General features: G+C 41.0%; 1 protein-coding gene across 4 annotated transcripts in view; it reads right to left on the bottom strand.

Moving 5' to 3' along the window:
- Positions 1-5,926: 5,926 nt before the first annotated feature.
- Positions 5,927-21,143, bottom strand: part of sertad4 (SERTA domain containing 4) — a 28,718-nt gene continuing 13,501 nt past the window's right edge. For all 4 annotated transcript variants that reach the window (XM_004914084.4, XM_031902331.1, XM_031902332.1 and 1 more), the window contains 2 exons: positions 14,652-14,767; positions 5,927-7,342 (listed from right to left, as the gene is read on the bottom strand). In XM_004914084.4, the coding sequence (XP_004914141.1) occupies positions 6,620-7,342; positions 14,652-14,767 (839 nt within the window). In that variant the 3' untranslated portion in view covers positions 5,927-6,619. The remainder of the gene's footprint in view (positions 7,343-14,651; positions 14,768-21,143) is intronic.

The raw sequence follows: 21,143 nt of genomic DNA, 5'->3' as shown, positions 1-21,143 counted from the left end.
ATTAAGTATTTTCACTCTAAACCCCTTCAGCTGTTTGTTGCCATTCAACGTCCAGCAACCTGAGTCCCGTAGTGATGAATGTTAACCCCAAAATAAAATATTGCCTAGTGAAATTCGAAGCAATTATCCAATATACTTATAATTAACAGCGTTCAGCATTATTAATTAATATCTATATCTGCCTGTTCCTTTCTGTTCTCTGCCCTGCTGGTTCTGACTTATAAGACAAACAGTGTAGCAACCCCAAAGCAGCAAATCAGATATCTTCTTTTATTATTCTAGCTGCGCGGCGCTGAATTAGAGCTGATTCCGGCACTGGAGTGAATTTTCAACCCATGATGGAGCATTCTTTATTTAGCATTTTGGCAAGCGCTGCCGCCGCACCATTTCTCCTATTGATATGTGTGCACAATGTGAGCCAAATGAGAAAATTAGCAGTACTCCATCTGTATGTTAGCAAATGAGCCCAGTCCGCTCCCCTCCCCTTTACATCCTTTTCTTCTCCATTTTTTACCTTATTTTTAAGCAAATCTTACTGCCCCAGCCATTGAACTGACCTGCTAGCTTTAGGGGCCACTATACCCTACAAGCTGGAGTACAGAACGGGCTCAGCACAGGGAAACACCTTCACTTACATACATTTATTGCATCTTTTTGTACAGGCTATGAGAAAACCCAGGGAGTAGTGATAGGCAAAATAATTTGGCGGCCATGGATTCGCGGTGGATTTCCGGGTTTCTCCTTTGGTGGATTTTTTTGCGAAACGGTAGAAAATTATCGCCCGCGTCCAAAAAAATTACGCAATTGCTCATCAGTACCAGGGAGTTGTTCCTGCAATAGAGAGAGCCATTTTTTAGACCTGTTTCACTGGCCACACCCCCAGTGATGTAAGGTCCATGTATCATTGTTATTATTGTTTTTTCCTGTTACATGAAGATCAAGCAGAGAGAGAAAGAGAGATCAGCTGAGGGAAAGACAGTTTATTATAATATCAGTTGGGTTTTGTTTGGCACTGTATTGGCCCCTATATCCCATGGGGGGAGGCAGTGGAATCATGGGTAATGACTTTTTCTTAGGGGGAGTCCAGGGTTTTAATGTTATACCCCTGGTGTATAATTTGTACTGATTGAACTAGTACTAGTACCATCCCGCTGATAACCCTAATAAGGCCCTAGGCAAATGACTAGGCATTTAATGAATCAATTTTATTGTATCCAGTATAGGAACGCAGAGCTCAGTGGCTGACACAGGACAGGGAACTGTCCAATTGTCAGAATTAATAAATATTAAACCAGTTTGACTGGGTAGAAAAATGATACATTTCAAGTATTTGCAGCAGATGATTAAATATATGTTGGAGTTTTCTTTCCCTTTTACTGAAGAAACCAAAACACCTTCAATACAGGCATGGGACCCATTATCCAGAATGCTCTGTGTTTTCGGCATAATGGATCTCCACACCTTAAGTCTTCTGAACAATCATTTAACCATGAAATAAACCCAATAGGGCTGTTCTGCCCCCAATAAGGGGTAATTATATCTTAGTTGGGATCAAGTACAGGTACTGTTTTATTATTACAGAGAAAAGGGAATCATTTAACCATGAAATAAACCCAATAGGACTGTTCTGCCCCCAATAAGGGGTAATTATATCTTAGTTGGGATCAAGTACAGGTACTGTTTTATTATTACAGAGAAAAGGGAATCATTTAACCATGAAATAAACCCAATAGGACTGTTCTGCCCCCAATAAGGGGTAATTATATCTTAGTTGGGATCAAGTACAGGTACTGTTTTATTATTACAGAGAAAAGGGAATCATTTAACCATTAAATAAACCCAATAGGGCTGTTCTGCCCCAATAAGGGGTAATTATATCTTAGTTGGGATCAAGTACAGGTACTGTTTTATTATTACAGAGAAAAGGGAATCATTTAACCATGAAATAACCCCAATAGGGCTGTTCTGCCCCCAATAAGGGGTAATTATATCTTAGTTGGGATCAAGTACAGGTACTGTTTTATTATTACAGAGAAAAGGGAATCATTTAACCATTAAATAAACCCAATAGGACTGTTTTGCTTCCAATAAGGGAGTCTATGAAAGATGGCCTTCCTGTAATTTGGAGCTTTCTGGATAATGGATTTCCGGATCCTCTACCTGTACTAACAAATGGGAGGAAACAAGTGAAACCCTGAACATGTCAGATTAACTCATTTGTTTTAATTGTCATTGAAAATAGTCTCCATTTCCCAGCAGGTAACACCTATAGCAATACATTCATTCTGACTGTGCCATCACCGACATTCAGTGCAAATGGTTAAACCAAGGGGCACAGTTTATTTATTTTCTTGTCCAATCACGCAGCACACAGCCATTCCATAATCAAGAGTTCACAGGACAGGTTTGGCACTCCAGCTGGCGGGATACTACAACTCCCAGCATCCCCTACGCTGCACTTGTATCCCAGGAACAGCCAGTGCCGGTATCCCTTTATATCACGTATCTGAGAGAAGTTTCCGACTGAATTGAGAATCTGGGCGCTGGTGGTAAATGTTGAAATTTTAATGCATTTCAAACACAATTCACAAAGAAAATGGTTATTATTCCAATTTACAGAAAAAAAAAATTCCTAAGTGCTTCACACAATTTAAAGACATAATGCAAAACCCTCGCGAGAGCGCAGTTAAGTGCTGAAAGGCATCGGGGCCCTCGTGCTGTTTGTAGGCAGAAGGCTTCATAAATAAATCGGGCAGGTCACCTTTAAATTAACCATTAATGTGCCGCAGACAATGATATTTGGAGAAAATCTGAATCTGACTTTTGTTTATTGTTTATTCTCTGGTTTCTCTCCTAGGCAATTTCCAGCTTGGCCTGTAGGTGGCAACGCACTCAAATTGCCCCTCCCTGCACCTTAATGGTAATTCCCTTGATGTGCACAGAACAGGAATAATCACTTAACTGAATGAAGGAGCAGAAGCAACAAAAACCTATGTGCCCCAGTGCCCTAGAGATGCCACCCAGGATCTCTGTGTCTTGACTACATCTGCTCAGCCACGCCCATAATTTTATCAGGCCATGCCCCAAATTATACCAGGCCACACCCTTTTCACCCAGTTTCAAGGTCCAACTGCTTCTGAGAATTTGAGTAATACTTCAATGCATTTCAATGGTGGGGTTACTGTCAGATATTGGTGCAAATCACTGACAGTGGGTGATTGGGCTGCTAGTGAAAATCAGGGTTCAGGACTGAACAATGTGGGTGAGTTGAATGACCGTTGCCCTAAATCCCAAACTGCAGAGATTAATTTAACCAAATAAAAAATCAACTGCATATTGTCTCATAATACCATTGTCTGCATCCAACTGAAACTGAATTTCAAGGGGAAGCTCACCCATTTCCTGGCCAGTTTTACAATGGAAAGGGGCCCAAGCCACTGGTATTGTCAGTATAGCGGGATGTCTGTTTGGTCGACTGTAACTCTCAGCATCCAGAGTTGGTTGGTGGGATGCTGGGGGGGATGCTGGCTCGTTACATCCCTAAATGCGTAATTCTTCCCCCAATCAGGGCACAATTTAATGAGAATGTGAATAATAGAAATGGGAATATAAATGGCCGTCACTATTTCCAACTCATATAAAAGCTTGTATCCAATGGAGGGAGTGAAACTGCCCATTAAAATCATGTTCTTGTGCCCATTGCTCATCATTTAGATCTGTTCAGTAAAGTGCATTAGCGCTGGGTAAGGTCCTACTGTCTACATGCACCTCCTAGTTTTTCCCTGTTTAGGCACGGCATCTGCAGATGCTTACAGGGCGGGGCTTTCCAAAAGGGAGGGGCTTATACAAAAGGGGTGGGGATGGGGCTTGCTGATAGCAGCTAGCCCTACAATGTCACAATTTTCCAGTTGTGTATGCAAGAATGAAAGATTCACTTATTTTTTCATAGGTGAATCAATGGACATTATATCTAATACCATACACATATAAATTAAAGGGGAAGTTCACCTTTATATCAACTTTTAGTGTGTTATTGACATGTTTTCCACTTACTTTTTATTTGATCATTATTGCTTTCTCTTTTCAGAATGCAAATGTCAAAAATATCCGCCTCCAAAAGCTGGGTCGACTGGGCAGCTTCACTTTTATTGTGATTCTTATTTCTGACTGTTTATCTTCTGTCAGCTCCTCTATCATTTGGATTTCAAAAGTGTCCCCTGGTTCCTAGGGAAATTGACCCCTAACAACTAGAAAACATTTTTAAATTTCAAGCTTGAGGACAAAAGTTGGAGATAACTCAAAAACCTCAAAAAGGGCCAGTTGGAAATTGCCTTAGTAGTCTGTTATATACACCATGTTATTTAAAGGTAAACTACCCCTTTAACTCTAAAGTAATCACTAACTGGAACACAATAGCTTCAGGCCTAGTTATCGATGGCAACCAAGCAGCAGGTACCATTTACAAGTCTGCTATTTGAAAGCTATGGGTTGACTGCACCAGGATACTCACACATGGCCCTAGTTGGACATGTTGGTTAAGCCAATGATTGCACTGATGCTTGTAAGGGGTCATGCAAGCCACTTGCCCACCCAACCAATGATCTGGCCATTTACGCAACACCCAAAAGACCAGTTGCCAGCTCTTAGTGTTTGGCTATTTGAGAGGAAATGCCCTAGTCCTCCTGGTCCCACCTAACAATCCCATTACTTACAGCATATGATTAGTACTTGGCTTTCCAACGGGGTCAGGTCAGACTAGGGGGTGAAGGTGGCCCCACCGGCCGCGTCCCCTACCCCCCCCCAACAGGCGCCCCCCTAACCCCCCTCGCAGGGCCCCCCACTGGACGTCCTCCCCCGAGCGCGTACATTTAACGTGTCAGGGGAGGAGTGGTCGGGAAGGGGGAGCGCCAGCAAGGGTCGGGTCTGGGCCGTTGGGGCCCACTAGAGCCGGAGCCCACTGACCCTGCTTTCCAACTTGGATGGATCAGTCCAAACTTAGCCCCAAATATTATACTCTTGCGGCACCCTCAAGAAAGGCATAAAGGATAAATCTGCCAGTGTGCTGGCAATACAGCGACAGATCTAACCACATAAAGGGCCAGATTCAATTCAATGAGACAAAGTTATCTCATGGTTTATCACGCGAAAATCTTTTCTCCTAATTCAATTCCAGTTTTTTTCCTTGTGATAAAGATTGAGATAAGTTTTTTCTGAATTGAATTGCAACTCAAATTGAATCTCATCCATGTAATGTAATAAACCTTTTTCTCACTGAATTGAATCTGGCCAATGAGCCATCTTGTGGTTTATCAGGTGGAAACTCTCGGACGAAATTCAATTCCAGTTGAAACCAACAGTATCTCTTATAACGTAAAAACTCTATTAAAAAAAAACTGAAATTGAATTAGGAGAAAAGCTTTTTCTCCACTAATTGAATCTTGTCCGTGAGAATTTACGTGATTACCTATAAGATAACTTTTTCTCACCAAACTGACTCTGGCCCATTATCTGCCAGTGTGGGGAGAGTTTCCATTCCCATCAGAACCCTCTAATGTTCAATATGTCCCTTGCAAATCAAAAATGTAGTGCAGTTGTATTTGACCCATATCAGACAGTTTTAGAATGATAGTTCTCTTATAAACCAAAATGCCAATGAAGTGGTTGTTTCATACTTGTCATTGCCATCGTTTGCACCACTACCCGATCCCTTGGGGGAAATAATCTGTTTTGCCTCACTCAGGACCCATAGTGTGCCATTTCTACTCTTGCACTTTCACCCTCCCCAAGAATGCTGTTGTGCCTGTTTCTATTCTTGTTCCATTTGTTGCTGTTTACAGATGGAGTGTTGGACTGGGCCTCCTAGGGCTTCCGGAGAACCTGACACCAAAGGGCAAAATGTAGCTGCTGCTAATGTTACATTGTCCTATAGTAGAAATAAGAAGATCCTTGACTGGAGCCCACTGGGAGATCCGTTGGTACCTTGACAGGCTTCTACTTGGCCACTTCTACTCTGGATGAAGCAGATTATATTAATGCAAATGGTACAAACTGGGTTCACACCATTCATAAAAAGGGAGGAATGGTTGTGGGCGAGTGTGTCAGATGGACCAGTCTACTGCATCCCTACATAGAGGACAATGAGCGTGCAAAGGCTTACATAGGGACCCTAGCTCTGTGAGCTCTTTGACATTCATATCAGCAAAGATATAAAAAAACTACTTTTTTTTAATGTGCTTTGCATTATAATGTAATTTTTTGACCAAACCGAAGAACAAAATACAAGTGCTAAGACAGAAAATGAGTCTGGTCCAATTGTGCTCTTTTGCGATACTTGCAGTCCCCTCCATAAAAATGCACCTTAAAAAATACACTAACCACCTGCTTGGTGGGGGCAAGAATATTAGTGTATTACTAGGAATTTGTACAACCCCCCCCAACCCAACATTTCTTTACATATATTAAAAAAAAAAACAGAACTATTCTCAGTACCTTCAGCGATTTAGAATACGTAGGTTCACCATATAAAACTGCAAAAGCCTTGATAACTGCATAACATTACTTACTTACTTCAATTACAGACACCAAAGGAAAACATGTTATAAAAGCCGTCCTTCCCACGTTACTTTTTTTGCCGCAAATGTTTATTGCCAGGAGAAACCTCTTTTTTCCTTAGAGATTTTCTCCAAGGCTCACTTGTGCTACTCTTGTCATTACAACCCGCCGCCAGAAAATCATAGAACCGACCTCTACGTTCAAGGGCACTTCCCCCATTGGTTACATCATAAGCAGCGCCAAGACCACCTTTCTTATCATCAGTTGAGTTCTCATTGTGTAAGTGTGCCTTTGGTTGGTTTCCTGGTGGTCTGGCATTAGTCAGCAACCCCCCACATGAAGGAAACTGTCCAGTGCTCCGGTGGAACGTTGCATCAGCCGCGTTGTAATCCCCATGATGGGAGCAACCAGGCATTGAGCTAGGGCTGGAGCTAGATGCTGTTGGGTTACCTCCGGTTGTGCTAACAGAGAAAGGAATGTTCAAATAGTGGCTGCCACATTCTTGGTAAAAGCAACAAGTCTGCAGACTGTTACTCTCTTCCTTAGCAACCCGCAGGCGTTTCCTGTATGGACAATCCTGAGCTACAAACCACTCTTGGGCAGCAGGTCCCCCCAGAGAGCAGGCAGAAAAACACCAATTGTTCTGCAGCAAAATCTCCCCGTGGATCTTTTTCATCAAGTTGTTGATGAGGACGGATCTTCTCAGGAATACTTCAGGGTCGTCGATGAACTTGAGCTTCTCCAAGGACATGTAAAGCACATGGGCGCGTTCTTCAAAGATGGACACATTCTGGATAATGACAAAGACAAAATGGAAAGAGAAGAAGTTAGAAATAGGCAGTCTTTGGTGCTCCATCTATTGATCTTCAACTCCTCTCTAACATGTCCATCCACCTCAGATGAATGACTTGTAGGGAACAGTTTAGGCACAACCATGGAGCCACCTTCACTTAATAAAAGCAAAGTCAGAATAAAACAGAGCCTTCTAGGGTCTTCTAGAGAACACAATATCAAGTGCTCAGTCTCAAAAACATTAAACATAGTGGGGGTAATTTACCCAGAGACCCAGGCACAAGTGCTAGAGCAGTAAGTGGCACAAAAGAACAAGCCTTCATTTAATGTAGGCTAAGTGATAGAGACATTTGTGAGATTAACAGGTGGTGCTGGGAGTTGGGATGTTGAAGGGGGCCTGAGGGAGGGTTTTGTTCTCCCTTATGTGGGTGGGATGCTATGAGTCCAGTACAACAACAGATGGAGAGCTGCAGGTGGGACATCCTACCTTGATGTATATAATTAAACAATAGTAAAAAAAGAGCAGGTATGGGACCTATCATCCAGAATGCTTGGGACCTGGGGTTTTCCTGGATAAGGGATATTTCTGTAATTTGGTTCACCATACTTTAAGGCTACTATTAATAACTAAATAATCCCAATAGGATTGTTCTGGCTCCAATAAGGATTCCTTATGTTAGTTGGGATCAAGTACAAGATACTGTTTTATTATTACAGAGAAAAGGGAATCATTTTTAAAAATGTGAATTATTTGCTTATATTGGAGTCTATGGGAGACAGCCTTCCTGTAATTCGGAACTTTCTGGATAATAGATCCCATACCTGTATATCCTTTGTACATGCATATTTTGCCCCAAGAACCCCTCTGAATCTATGGTGCTAAAGCAAACCGATGGCTCTAAAACCAGTACCTCTTCCATGGAGCACATTATGGACCTTTAGATACCTTCCTAAAGGAACAACTTGGTACAACTCTGTACTAGACATACTAATCACAAGGGAGAGGGAGAGCAGAACCGGAGCTATCACAAGGGGTTAAACCATTATCTGCACCAAGACAGCTACACTTAAGGCTTGATGCAAAAAATGTACCTGTCATATGTTTCAAAGTTAAACATATCCTCTCCCTTTCTATCTCTCTTAGTAGTAATAGTAGGGAAATTATCTGCCATCTCCATTAATTTCACATCAGAACATAAGGGAGATAGAAAGCATTATCATGCGCATTGGAGCTGGAGTGCTATATTAATGAACAACAAAGGCTCAGATGGCAGATGTGGTGCAAATGCCGGTTGCAGTCAGCGCTAAAAAGCCTGCGGCAATGGGACTGTAGTAATAGCCTATAGTGATGAACGGATAGGTTCCAAGTTCATTGGTTGTTCTTGTGTCTGCCAATACTTCACCTATGCACCGGACAGAGTGATGATTTCTTTTATGGCAGTCATAAAAAAAAAAAAATAGAAATACATAGACAGGTATAGGACCTGTTATCTAGAATGCTCGGGACCAAGGGTATTCCGGATAAGGGGTCTTTCCGTAATTTGGATCTCCATACCTTAAGTCTAATAAAAAATCAATAAAACATGAATTAAACCCAACAGTATTGTTTTGCATCCAATAAGGATTATTTATATCTTAGTTGGGATCAAGTACAGGTACTGTTTTATTATTACAGAGAAAAGGGAATCATTTAACCATTAAATAAACCCAATAGGGCTGTTCTGCCCCCAATAAGGGGTAATTATATCTTAGTTGGGATCAAGTACAGGTACTGTTTTATTATTACAGAGAAAAGGGAATCATTTAACCATTAAATAAACCCAATAGGACTGTTCTGCCCCCAATAAGGGGTAATTATATCTTAGTTGGGATCAAGTACAGGTACTGTTTTATTATTACAGAGAAAAGGGAATCATTTAACCATTAAATAAACCCAATAGGGCTGTTCTGCCCCAATAAGGGGTAATTATATCTTAGTTGGGATCAAGTACAGGTACTGTTTTATTATTACACAGAAAAGGGAATCATTTAACCATTAAATAAACTCAATAGGACTGTTCTGCCCCCAATAAGGGGTAATTATATCTTAGTTGGGATCAAGTACAGGTACTGTTTTATTATTACAGAGAAAAGGGAATCATTTAACCATGAAATAAACCCAATAGGGCTGTTCTGCCCCCAATAAGGGGTAATTCTATCTTAGTTGGGATCAAGTACAGGTACTGTTTTATTATTACAGAGAAAAGGGAATCATTTAACCATGAAATAAACCCAATAGGATTGTTCTGCCCCAATAAGGGGTAATTATATCTTAGTTGGGATCAAGTACAGATCTGTTTTATTATTACAGAGAAAAGGGAATAATTTAACCATTAAATAAACCTAATAGGGCTGTTCTGCCCCCAATAGGGGTAATTATATCTTAGTTGGGATCAAGTACAGGTACTGTTTTATTATTAAACAGAAAAGGGAATCATTTAAACATGAAATAAACCAATAGGGCTGTTCTGCCCCAATAAGGGGTAATTATATCTTAGTTGGGATCAAGTACAGGTACTGTTTTATTATTACAGAGAAAAGGGAATCATTTAACCATTAAATAAACCCAATAGGGCTGTTCTGCCCCAATAAGGGGTAATTATATCTTAGTTGGGATCAAGTACAGGTACTGTTTTATTATTACAGAGAAAAGGGAATCATTTAACCATGAAATAAACCCAATAGGGCTGTTCTGCCCCAATAAGGGGTAATTATATCTTAGTTGGGATCAAGTACAGGTACTGTTTTATTATTACAGAGAAAAGGGAATCATTTAACCATTAAATAAACCCAATAGGGCTGTTCTGCCCCCAATAAGGGGTAATTATATCTTAGTTGGGATCAAGTACAGGTACTGTTTTATTATTACAGAGAAAAGGGAATCATTTAACCATTAAATAAACCCAATAAGACTGTTCTGCCCCCAATAAGGGGTAATTATATCTTAGTTGGGATCAATTACAAGGTACTGAATTATTTGATTAAAATGGAGTCTATGGGAGACGGGTTTTCCGTAATTCGGGTTTCCGGATAAGGGATCCCATACCTGTATAAATATACTGAGTGTGCGAAGCCAAAGAGTAGACACCAGTGGGAGAGAATGTAAGGATACTCAGGCCTCCGTGCCGTAGTGGTGCTACATTGGGAGCTTGTTAGGAGCAATATAGACTGGCAGAGCCTGTAGGAATGGAGGGCAGCCAACGGTGGCACGTGATGTGGCACAGACCCAGGGGGGAAAATCTTCCCTTTAATACCACTAAAGTGCTAATGGGACCAGAGCTGGGCATTGGGTTTCCAGTCACACAAGCACTGAAGTGAATGAAAGAATTCAAATGTCCTTGGTAATGTGATTCTTTTATTCTCTGGAAAGCACTGGGAGTCAGCAGTGCGGCAACATTAAAGGGGGAAACATACTCTGTTTATATTCTGTTGACAGAAAGGTTGACCAAAGCTTAGATAAAAGCACCAGGATAAGGAAATTACTTGCCGCACAGAGCCAGGGTACCCTACAGATGCACAGCATCTCTATATAATGTGCTCCTATGCCTCCCACTCCCACTGTGACTGCCCCCTTACCCACAGCACAGGAACATGTCACCAAAGCAGGGCAGGACTGCTGCTTACAATGGGGGGGGATCAGATAGGATCTGTGCCACTGTGACAGAATGCTCTGTTATACAGATAGCTAGAATCTCAGCCATAAAGCAGGGCAGGACTGCTGCTTACAATGGGGGGGATCAGATAGGATCTGTGCCACTGTGACAGAATGCTCTGTTATACAGATAGCTAGAATCTCAACCATAAAGCAGGGCAGGACTGCTGCTTACAATGGGGGGGGATCAGATAGGATCTGTGCCACTGTGACAGAATGCTCTGTTATACAGATAGCTAGAATCTCAGCCATAAAGCAGGGCAGGACTGCTGCTTACAATGGGGGGGGATCAGATAGGATCTGTGCCACTGTGACAGAATGCTCTGTTATACAGATAGCTAGAATCTCAGCCATAAAGCAGGGCAGGACTGCTGCTTACAATGGGGGGATCAGATAGGATCTGTGCCACTGTGACAGAATGCTCTGTTATACAGATAGCTAGAATCTCAGCCATAAAGCAGGGCAGGACTGCTGCTTACAATGGGGGGGGATCAGATAGGATCTGTGCCACTGTGACAGAATGCTCTGTTATACAGATAGCTAGAATCTCAGCCATAAAGCAGGGCAGGACTGCTGCTTACAATGGGGGGGGATCAGATAGGATCTGTGCCACTGTGACAGAATGCTCTGTTATACAGATAGCTAAAATCTCAGCCATAAAGCAGGTCAGGACTGCTGCTTACAATGGGGGGGGGATCAGATAGGATCTGTGCCACTGTGACAGAATGCTCTGTTATACAGATAGCTAGAATCTCAGCCATAAAGCAGGGCAGGACTGCTGCTTACAATGGGGGGATCAGATAGGATCTGTGCCACTGTGACAGAATGCTCTGTTATACAGATAGCTAGAATCTCAGCCATAAAGCAGGGCAGGACTGCTGCTTACAATGGGGGGATCAGATAGGATCTGTGCCACTGTGACAGAATGCTCTGTTATACAGATAGCTAGAATCTCAGCCATAAAGCAGGGCAGGACTGCTGCTTACAATGGGGGGGATCAGATAGGATCTGTGCCACTGTGACAGAATGCTCTGTTATACAGATAGCTAGAATCTCAGCCATAAAGCAGGGCAGGACTGCTGCGTACAATGGGGGGATCAGATAGGATCTGTGCCACTGTGACAGAATGCTCTGTTATACAGATAGCTAGAATCTCAGCCATAAAGCAGGGCAGGACTGCTGCTTATAATGGGGGGATCACATAGGATCTGTGCCACTGTGTTAATCTGTGTTAATAATAACAACAACAATAATAATAATCATCATCATTATTATTATTATATTAAACCTCCTTAGCACTCGGGGGGTCTAGAACTAGAACTACCTGTGACAGAGGCCAGGGCAATACAAATTCTGAGCTATTAGCTATTGCTGAACCTCATCGCGGCGCTCCATATAACTGCCTGGCCATGCCCCCGACCAACCCTGCGCCTGTTCCACCAAACTCTGTACCCAATCTGACCAAACCCTACCGGAATGCCCCTTCATTGTTGTCTTGGACCCTGGCAGGACTCCGGTGATGGCCTTTGTTGTGAGTCATGGGAATTATGATGTGTCAACAAATAAAAGGACCACAGGTTACAAACTACTGCTTTAAAGGAAAACTACACCCCCAGAATGAATACTTAACCAACAGATCATTTATATTATGTTATTATATTAAAAATGTATTAAATAGCTATATCAGTGAATATTGTTCTTTTACATCCTTTCCCTTGAGCTGCCATTTAGTGCTAGGCTGTGTGCTCCCTCAGAGATCAGCTGACAGGAAGTAATGCAGCTCTGACTGTAACAGGAAGTAGTGTGGGAGCAAAAGGCAGAACTCTGTCCATTCATTGGCTGGGTTTTACATATGAGCTGTGGGGTCTAAACCAGTACCAAGTCCAGGGCCCAGTTTATATTAATCTATCAATAACAATACCTTGTGCTTCCGGAACCATAAGGCAGGCTGGGCCCTAGCGCTGAGCATTGGCACTATAATGGCTGTACCACTCTGTGGAGGTAGAAAGCAGATCTTACGTTTATAGCTAAATCAGTCATCATCTGATCTGTGTATGGGGGGGCGGTAACCCAAAAATGAATTGGTGTTCATGGGTGTTCTGAACCCGTTTGCAATTTACATTGATTTTCTATTTTTTTTAAGGCCCAACTGTCTGTCAACTTTTTATGCACATCCTGTACTCAGTTAAAGGGTAACTATCATGAAAATACAAATTGAATATAACCATATCTCATGGAAATAAGAAACTTTCTAAATATATTCAATTAAAATTTTTGGACCGTTTCTAAAATAATCAAATTACTCTTCATTATCAGCAACCTGTCTCTATTTATTCTCAATCATACAGAAGGCAGAGTCAGATTTTGATTGACAGGTAGGTGTAATACATAATTTTGTGGAGGGGGGGGCTCCCTTTCCTCACAGATGTACTAGAGCTCACTCAAATAAGCGACTATAGCACAAATAAACGTTAACAAAATAACTGACTCCGGCACAAATCCTGCATGTAGAGAGACAGTATTCTGGGTATTTTGAAAGAGTGAGCTTTAATACCTTTTCTAGGCAAACGGAGTACCCCCAAAGGATGCCTTAAGGTCCCAATACACGGGCCGATAATAGCTGCCGATATCGGTCCATTAGACTGATTTGGCAGCTAATCGGCCCGTGTTTGGGCACTCCTTGAAATCAGGAAAATCTCGATAGGGCAGGTTAGAAAATCTAGTCGGATCGGGGACCACATCGGCTCGTTGATGCGGTCCCCGGGCCAACTTTGCCTATACCCATCGTTATAATTTGATTGTTTGGCCCTGGATCGTTCGACCCTGGATTCTCCCGATATGTAGGTAGGTGGGGGATATCGGGAGAAGATCCGCTTGCTTGGCAACATCGCCAAGCGAGCAGTTCTGCCAGTTTATGGGGACCTTTAGACCTAACTGTCAGTCAAAAACTGACTCCAACTCCTGCACAAAGAGAGAATATAGAGAGACAGATTGGTGAGGGGAAGATAGTGAGGGAGAAGTAACTTCTTTCCTTTAGAAACGGTACAGCATTTTTAATTGATTATATTTAGAAAGTCTATATCCATTAAACTTTCATTTTTGTGATAGTTCCCCATTAACCCCTGGGCTGCTGATTCTCAGTTGAACCAAATGTGCCGCATTAGCAGCTTAAAGATGCAAATATCTCTGAAATTTTTTAAAAACATAGAAAGTCATTGTAAATTGCAAAAGTACTGAGAGAAGCAACCTGAGTAAGTTCACATCAATTCATTTTTTGGATCTAGATCCCCTTCAAGCCGAGCCAGAGGATGAGGAGCTCAGGTGGATCACAGTTGCTTATGTACATGCAGCCTAAAAAACTAACTGCTCTTGTTGCCATGGGTTACAGATCCAGGGGCACTTTGTCTTTCTACAGAGCATCTCCAGGTGCACCACAAAGGGTTTTTTTTGTTTTTTTTTCCGCAGCTGATAAAATCTAATCACTTCTGCATCTCACAGACCTTCATTTAAACAAAAAAGGAAAAAAAAAATACAATTTATAGCGACAGTGGAAACAGCGCATTTCAGCAAGAACATATTCTCTATGAAGTAAGAAGAAGGATAAAATCAGACATACTTTATGACTACAGCAGCTGAGTGGCGGGTGATAATCCTCCTCTTCTACATATTTCCTTTTAAAGTATGTGATCTTGGATGTTGTGATTGGATGTGAAATTCCCCTGTAATGTGACTCTGTGGTAATAAATCAGACATGACAGTTGACATGCGGTTCGCCTGAGGTTTTCCAAACAGAAAAATCTTTCTTTCACTCCCTAACCGGCAACGGAATTTACTGACCCTCTTTTTTTTTTTTATATTTCTATTCTGGAAAAGCAAATAAAAAAATACTTTTAGGTTCATGCATATTAAATGTAGCCGTTACTTACCAGCAGGGATGCCCCAGATCTTAAGATTTATATCAAACTTCAACTTAGGATATAGATTTTGGTTTATTATTTGGCCAATTTGTTTGCAGAGGATTCAGTTATTTAGCTTTCAGTTCTGCAGCTCCCAGTTTGGCATTTCAGCAGCTATCTGGTTGCTAGGGACTTATTTACCCCAGCAACCAGAGACAGTGGTTTGGACAAGAGATGGGAATATGAATAGAAGAGGGCCTGCACAGAAGGATAGGTAATAAAAAGTAACAATAACAATAAAATTGTAGGGTCACAGAGCATTTGTTTTTGGCTGCCGGGGTCAGTGACCCCCTGTTTGGAAGCTGGAAAGAGGCAGAAAAGGTGGGCAAATACTTCAAAAACGATAAATAAATAATGAAAGCCAATTGCAAAGTTATTAGGAATAGGATTCAGTAATTATCCTTGATTGTTTAAGGTTTTTCTGCAGCTCCCAGTGTGGCATTTTAGCAGCTATCGGGTTGCTAAGGTCTTATTTACCCCAGCAACCAGTGACTGTGGTTTGGACAAGTGATGGGAATATGAATAGAAGAGGGCCTGCACAGAAGGATAGGTAATAAAAAGTAACAATAACAATAAAATTGTAGGGTCACAGAGCAATAGTTTTTGGCTGCCGGGGTCAGTGACCCCCATTTGGAAGCTGGAAAGAGGCAGAAAAGGTGGGTAAATTCTTCAAAAACAATAAACAAATAAATAATGAAAACCAATTGCAAAGTTATAAGGAATAGGATTCAGTAATTATCCTTGATTGTTTAGGGTTTTTCTGCAGCTCCCAGTGTGGCATTTCAGCAGCTATCTGGTTGCTAGGGTCTTATTTACCCCAGCAACCAGTGACTGTGGTTTGGACAAGAGATGGGAATATGAAAAGTAGAGGGCCTGCAAAGAAGGATAGGAAATAAAAAGTAACAATAACAATAAAACTGTAGGGTCACAGAGCAATTGTTTTTGGCTGCCGGGGTCAGTGACCCCCATTTGGAAGCAGAAAAGGTGGGCAAATTCTTCAAATATGATAAACAAATAAATAACAAAAACCAATTGCAAAGGAATGAATAGGGAATTCTATAACATACTAAAAGTTAATTTCAGGTACCGCCCCTGTAAGCTCTTTAGTCGAAAGCTTGTGTATGGCAAGCGTAGTGGTTTGACTACAAGACCTGCCAGAACTCAACTAAAAGCCCCTCCTATAGCACCGAAGGGGAGTCTCGTGTAAACACAGACACGTGTGAACTAATCACAAATGTGGGAAAAAACATGGAATCTCAGTTTCAAGAAATTACACAACACAGAATTTTCTTTTGCAGTTTCCGTTCATTCACTCCAAAGGGGAGCAATTTCAATAAAGTTGTGGATAACTGGTGCTTGTTTCTACCAATGCTGGGATGGCCTAGCTACCCAAAATGATGGCTACCGCCGATATAAGATATGTCATTTTGCAACACAAGGAAATAGTGGAAAATGTTTTAGTCTAGACTAGTGATCCCCAACCAGTGGCTCAGGAGTAACATGTTGCTCTCCAACCCCTTGGATGTTGCTCCCAGGGGCCTCAAAGCAGGTTCTTATTTTTGAATCCCTGGCTTGGGGGCAAGTTTTGGTTGCATAAAGCCACAGTGTGATGCCCAACAGTTGTTGGCTGCCAATCCACATAGAGGCTACCAAATAGCCAATTACAGCCCATATTTGCAGTCCTAGGACTTTTTCATGCTGGTGTTGCTCCCCAACTCTTTTTACGTTTGAATGTGGCTCACAGGTAAAAAGGGTTGCAGACCCCTGATCTAGGCTGTTATCTATCAAGGCCCAGTAGATTTTAATGATACATAAAGCAACACCCTGGGTCTGCCATAGCTATAATCAAGGAACAAGAAAAGATAAGTGGCAGAGACACTGTAGAGAAAAGGGGACATGGGGGGGGGAATAGAAATATTAGCAATAAATTAGAAAAAAAATAGCCTGAGAATATGTCTCCTCTCTGGCTGACTGGTGTTGCTTCTGATGCCAAAGGTCATTTTGAATTTCAGGTTAGAGGGGTTATACCCCAATAACCCCCAATTACACCTAACCACATCTATTACTCCTTATAGTCTAATCACCCACCCATTACACCCCAAATACGCCCATTACTCCTTATATGCCAATCCCACATCCTCCCTTTTACACCCCAACCCCACCCATTACTACTTATACTCTAATCACCCACCCACTGCACCCCAACCACACCCATTACTACTTATACTCTAATCACCCACCCACTGCACCCCAACCCCACCCATTACTACTTATACTCTAATCACCCACCCACTGCACCCCAACCACACCCATTACTACTTATACTCTAATCACCCAACAGGTCGAAAAACCCAACAAAAAAGGAAAAAAATTTAATTTACACTTTCGGAAGTATGTGCCATATGTAATCTAGCCAAACACTGCGTCTTCCCCATCCCCACAGTAGTACATAAGTACGTAAGCGCTATCCAAAGAACTAAATTCCCAACATTCCCTGCAAGCCAATGCCTGAGTATGCTGGGAGCTGTAGTTCCCCAAAGGTTGGCCTGACACTTAATCACCCCAAAGTGCAGGAGCAGCGCTACTAACTGGCACTCACTGCTATTATGATAAGATAAAGACAAATGTCTCTTTCAGAGATTATAATGAGCTGCTCTTGTGCTATCCTGGGATTAGTCAGAGTCTCACAAGTTTAATTGTATCATTACAACTAATTGGAACAGGGCAATAAAGATGTCAAAGCACAATTTCACTTGCTAGTAATGTCCCTATATATATATATATAATGTGAAAGTTGCAAACCAAAGAAATGTAATACCGTACAATGAAAGTGGTCTGCACTCCAAATATCTGTGTTTGGATTTATTTAATTATTTATAGATATTTGGAGTACGGACCACTTTAATTGTGTATATATATATATATAAGCCAAGTGGGTTGGCTTTAAGGGTCTATTAGAATGACTGCAATTAACAGACTATGGGAGCCACCTAGATAAATACATATACATGATATAAACAATCAGAGAGAGATGATAGATGATACAGATGATGGATAGATGATACATAAATGATTGCTAGATAGATAGATAGATAGATAGATAATAAATAGATAGATAGATAGATAATAAATAGATTATAGATAGATAATTGATAGATAGATAGATAGATAGATGATAGATAGATGATAGATAGATAGATAGATAGATAGATAATAAATAGATTATAGATAGATAGATAATTGATAGATAGATAGATAGATGATAGATAGATGATAGATAGATGATAGATAGATAGATAGATAGATAGATAATAAATAGATTATAGATAGATAGATGATAGATAAATAATAAATAGATGATGATGATAGATAGATAGATAGATAGATAGATAGATAAATAGGGGATCAGATAGATCAGTGGAACAGTTCCTACTTAGCCCTTTAGAGACATCCTGAACTATAGGAAACCTTAGCTCTTTTACAGCCCTGATAGAGAGTTTCTGTATATCTATGGCACAGACAGATATAAAGCAGATTATATGGCAACCCACCCTAGCCAGTACCAGTCTGAGTGTTATCTGTTGGCAGTATATAGCAGAGAAGTAGGATGATAGGAAATTCTCAGTCAGAATACAGAAGAGGATACTCAGTATTGACAATAAAGCCATCACACAGGATCTCATAATAATGGAGATGCAGTACAGAAGTGGATGGAGCTTTATATCTAATACCCCAGCCACCATAGATAGGCAGGGCCCCAGGGCAACTCTACATATACTGCCCACAAACCATGCCCTAAGCCAGTGCTGCACATCACATGGCACACAATAAAAAGACGGCTGACAAGGTGGCAGTAGGGCCCTGTCTTATTCATCCCTGGGGAGAACTCATTTCCACCCATTTATTAAAGGGGAAGTTCACCTACACATCACTTCATCATGCTAAAAGCTAACATTTCCCCCCTTTATGGGTGCAGGGATCTTATAAGAAAGGAGACTAAACCTTATTTTGAGAAAGAACAGAGAGAGCGAGGGAACAGGAGGAGGGATGCTCTAAACAGACAATAATCCTGTAAAAATGACAGCCTGTGTCATCAGTGCATAAAATACGGCACTCCTTTATGTCACTTTCTCCTGCCACTTCTCCTTGTTTGTGCTTGATAGACTGTGATTTTCCATCTGTCAGAGAGAGAAAAGAAACCCAAACCGAAGGTTTCTCCGTCTCTCGTGTTATGTCGCACCATAGGCGCAAGTGGGAGTAGCAAATAATTCTTTGAGGGGTGGGGGGGTGCGTTTTGGATGGTAAACATTCTCCAGCTGCGCTTTAAATGGAAATGAAATGCCAGGGATTGCTGGGAATCGCTTAGGAGCCAGAGGCAAATGGCGTATGTAGGGGCCACATCGGTTATTGTTGGGGGGGGGACCGGGGTTAGACTCCATATAGCGGTGAGGATGAGAGGGAAAAACAGATTCTAATCTATGGCCCTATTGTAGCCTTCCTCCCCTACTGTACCTGCCATTAATTGTGTGCTAAGTGCTTAGTTTTCTGTGAAAAAATCATTAAGGATTAAGGTTGATACAGGTATGGGATCCCTTATCAGGAAACCCGTTATCCAGAAAGCTCCGAATTATGGAAAGCCCATCTCCCATTGACTCCATTTTAATCAAATAATTCAGAATTTTAAAACTGATTTCCTTTTTCTCTGTAATAATAAAACAGTACCTGTACTTGATCCCAACTAAGATATAATTACCCCTTATTGGGGGCAGAACAGCCCTATTGGGTTTATTTAATGGTTAAATGATTCCCTTTTCTCTGTAATAATAAAACAGTACCTGTACTTGATCCCAACTAAGATATAATTACCCCTTATTGGGGGCAGAACAGCCCTATTGGGTTTATTTCATGGTTAAATGATTCCCTTTTCTCTGTAATAATAAAACAGTACCTGTACTTGATCCCAACTAAGATATAATTACCCCTTATTGGGGGCAGAACAGCCCTATTGGGTTTATTTCATGGTTAAATGATTCCCTTTTCTCTGTAATAATAAAACAGTACCTGTACTTGATCCCAACTAAGATATAATTACCCCTTATTGGGGGCAGAACAGCCCTATTGGGTTTATTTCATGGTTAAATGATTCCCTTTTCTCTGTAATAATAAAACAGTACCTGTACTTGATCCCAACTAAGATATAATTACCCCTTATTGGGGCAGAACAGTCCTATTGGGTTTATTTAATGGTTAAATGATTCCTTTTTCTCTGTAATAATAAAACAGTACCTGTACTTGATCCCAACTAAGATATAATTACCCCTTATTGGGGGCAGAACAGCCCTATTGGGTTTATTTCATGGTTAAATGATTCCCTTTTCTCTGTAATAATAAAACAGTACCTGTACTTGATCCCAACTAAGATATAATTACCCCTTATTGGGGGCAGAACAGCCCTATTGGGTTTATTTAATGGTTAAATGATTCCCTTTTCTCTGTAATAATAAAATAATCCTTATTGGATGCAAAACAGTCCTATTGGGTTTAATTCATGTTTTATTGATTTTTTTAGTAGACTTAAGGTATGAAGATCTAAATTAATACCCTTGGTCCCGAGCATTCTGGATACAAATCCTATAGCTGTACAAATAAACAAAAGGAATTCTGGAAATGAATTCCAAACGCCTAAAAAAAAATCCCATTTACATGGGTTTATCCTATAGGCTAAAAGCTCACTCAGCGGGAATAGGCAGAACGCGTTTTCAATGCAAGCCCTAATAGTGCTGATGTATTGTACAAAAGTGTAAATAGGTGTGTGCTACCATTTTACTATGTGCAGGGCAGGGTGCAAAGTGCAAAAGAAGAACTGGAGGAATCCATTTGTGCTTTGGGCATACATAGAGGTGAGTGGTTCCTTCCTCCGCCATTGAGGGGTTTTCCATTAACCGTTACAGACATTTTCCTGCACACCATTACTGTAATGCTACTGCCTTAAAGGGAAAACTATACCTCCAAATAATGTAGGTCTCTATAAATATATATTGCATAAACAAGCTCATATGTAAAACCCTGCTTCATCTAAATAATCCATTTTCATAAAAATATACTTTTTAATGAAATGTGCTATTGGGTAATCCTAAATAGAAAATTGCCAT

The sequence above is a fragment of the Xenopus tropicalis genome, chromosome 5 (genome assembly GCF_000004195.4).
Source record: "Xenopus tropicalis strain Nigerian chromosome 5, UCB_Xtro_10.0, whole genome shotgun sequence".
Lineage (NCBI taxonomy): Eukaryota > Metazoa > Chordata > Amphibia > Anura > Pipidae > Xenopus > Xenopus tropicalis.
Note: the sequence above shows the minus strand (reverse complement) of the source record. Positions and strands in the feature narration are given on the sequence as shown.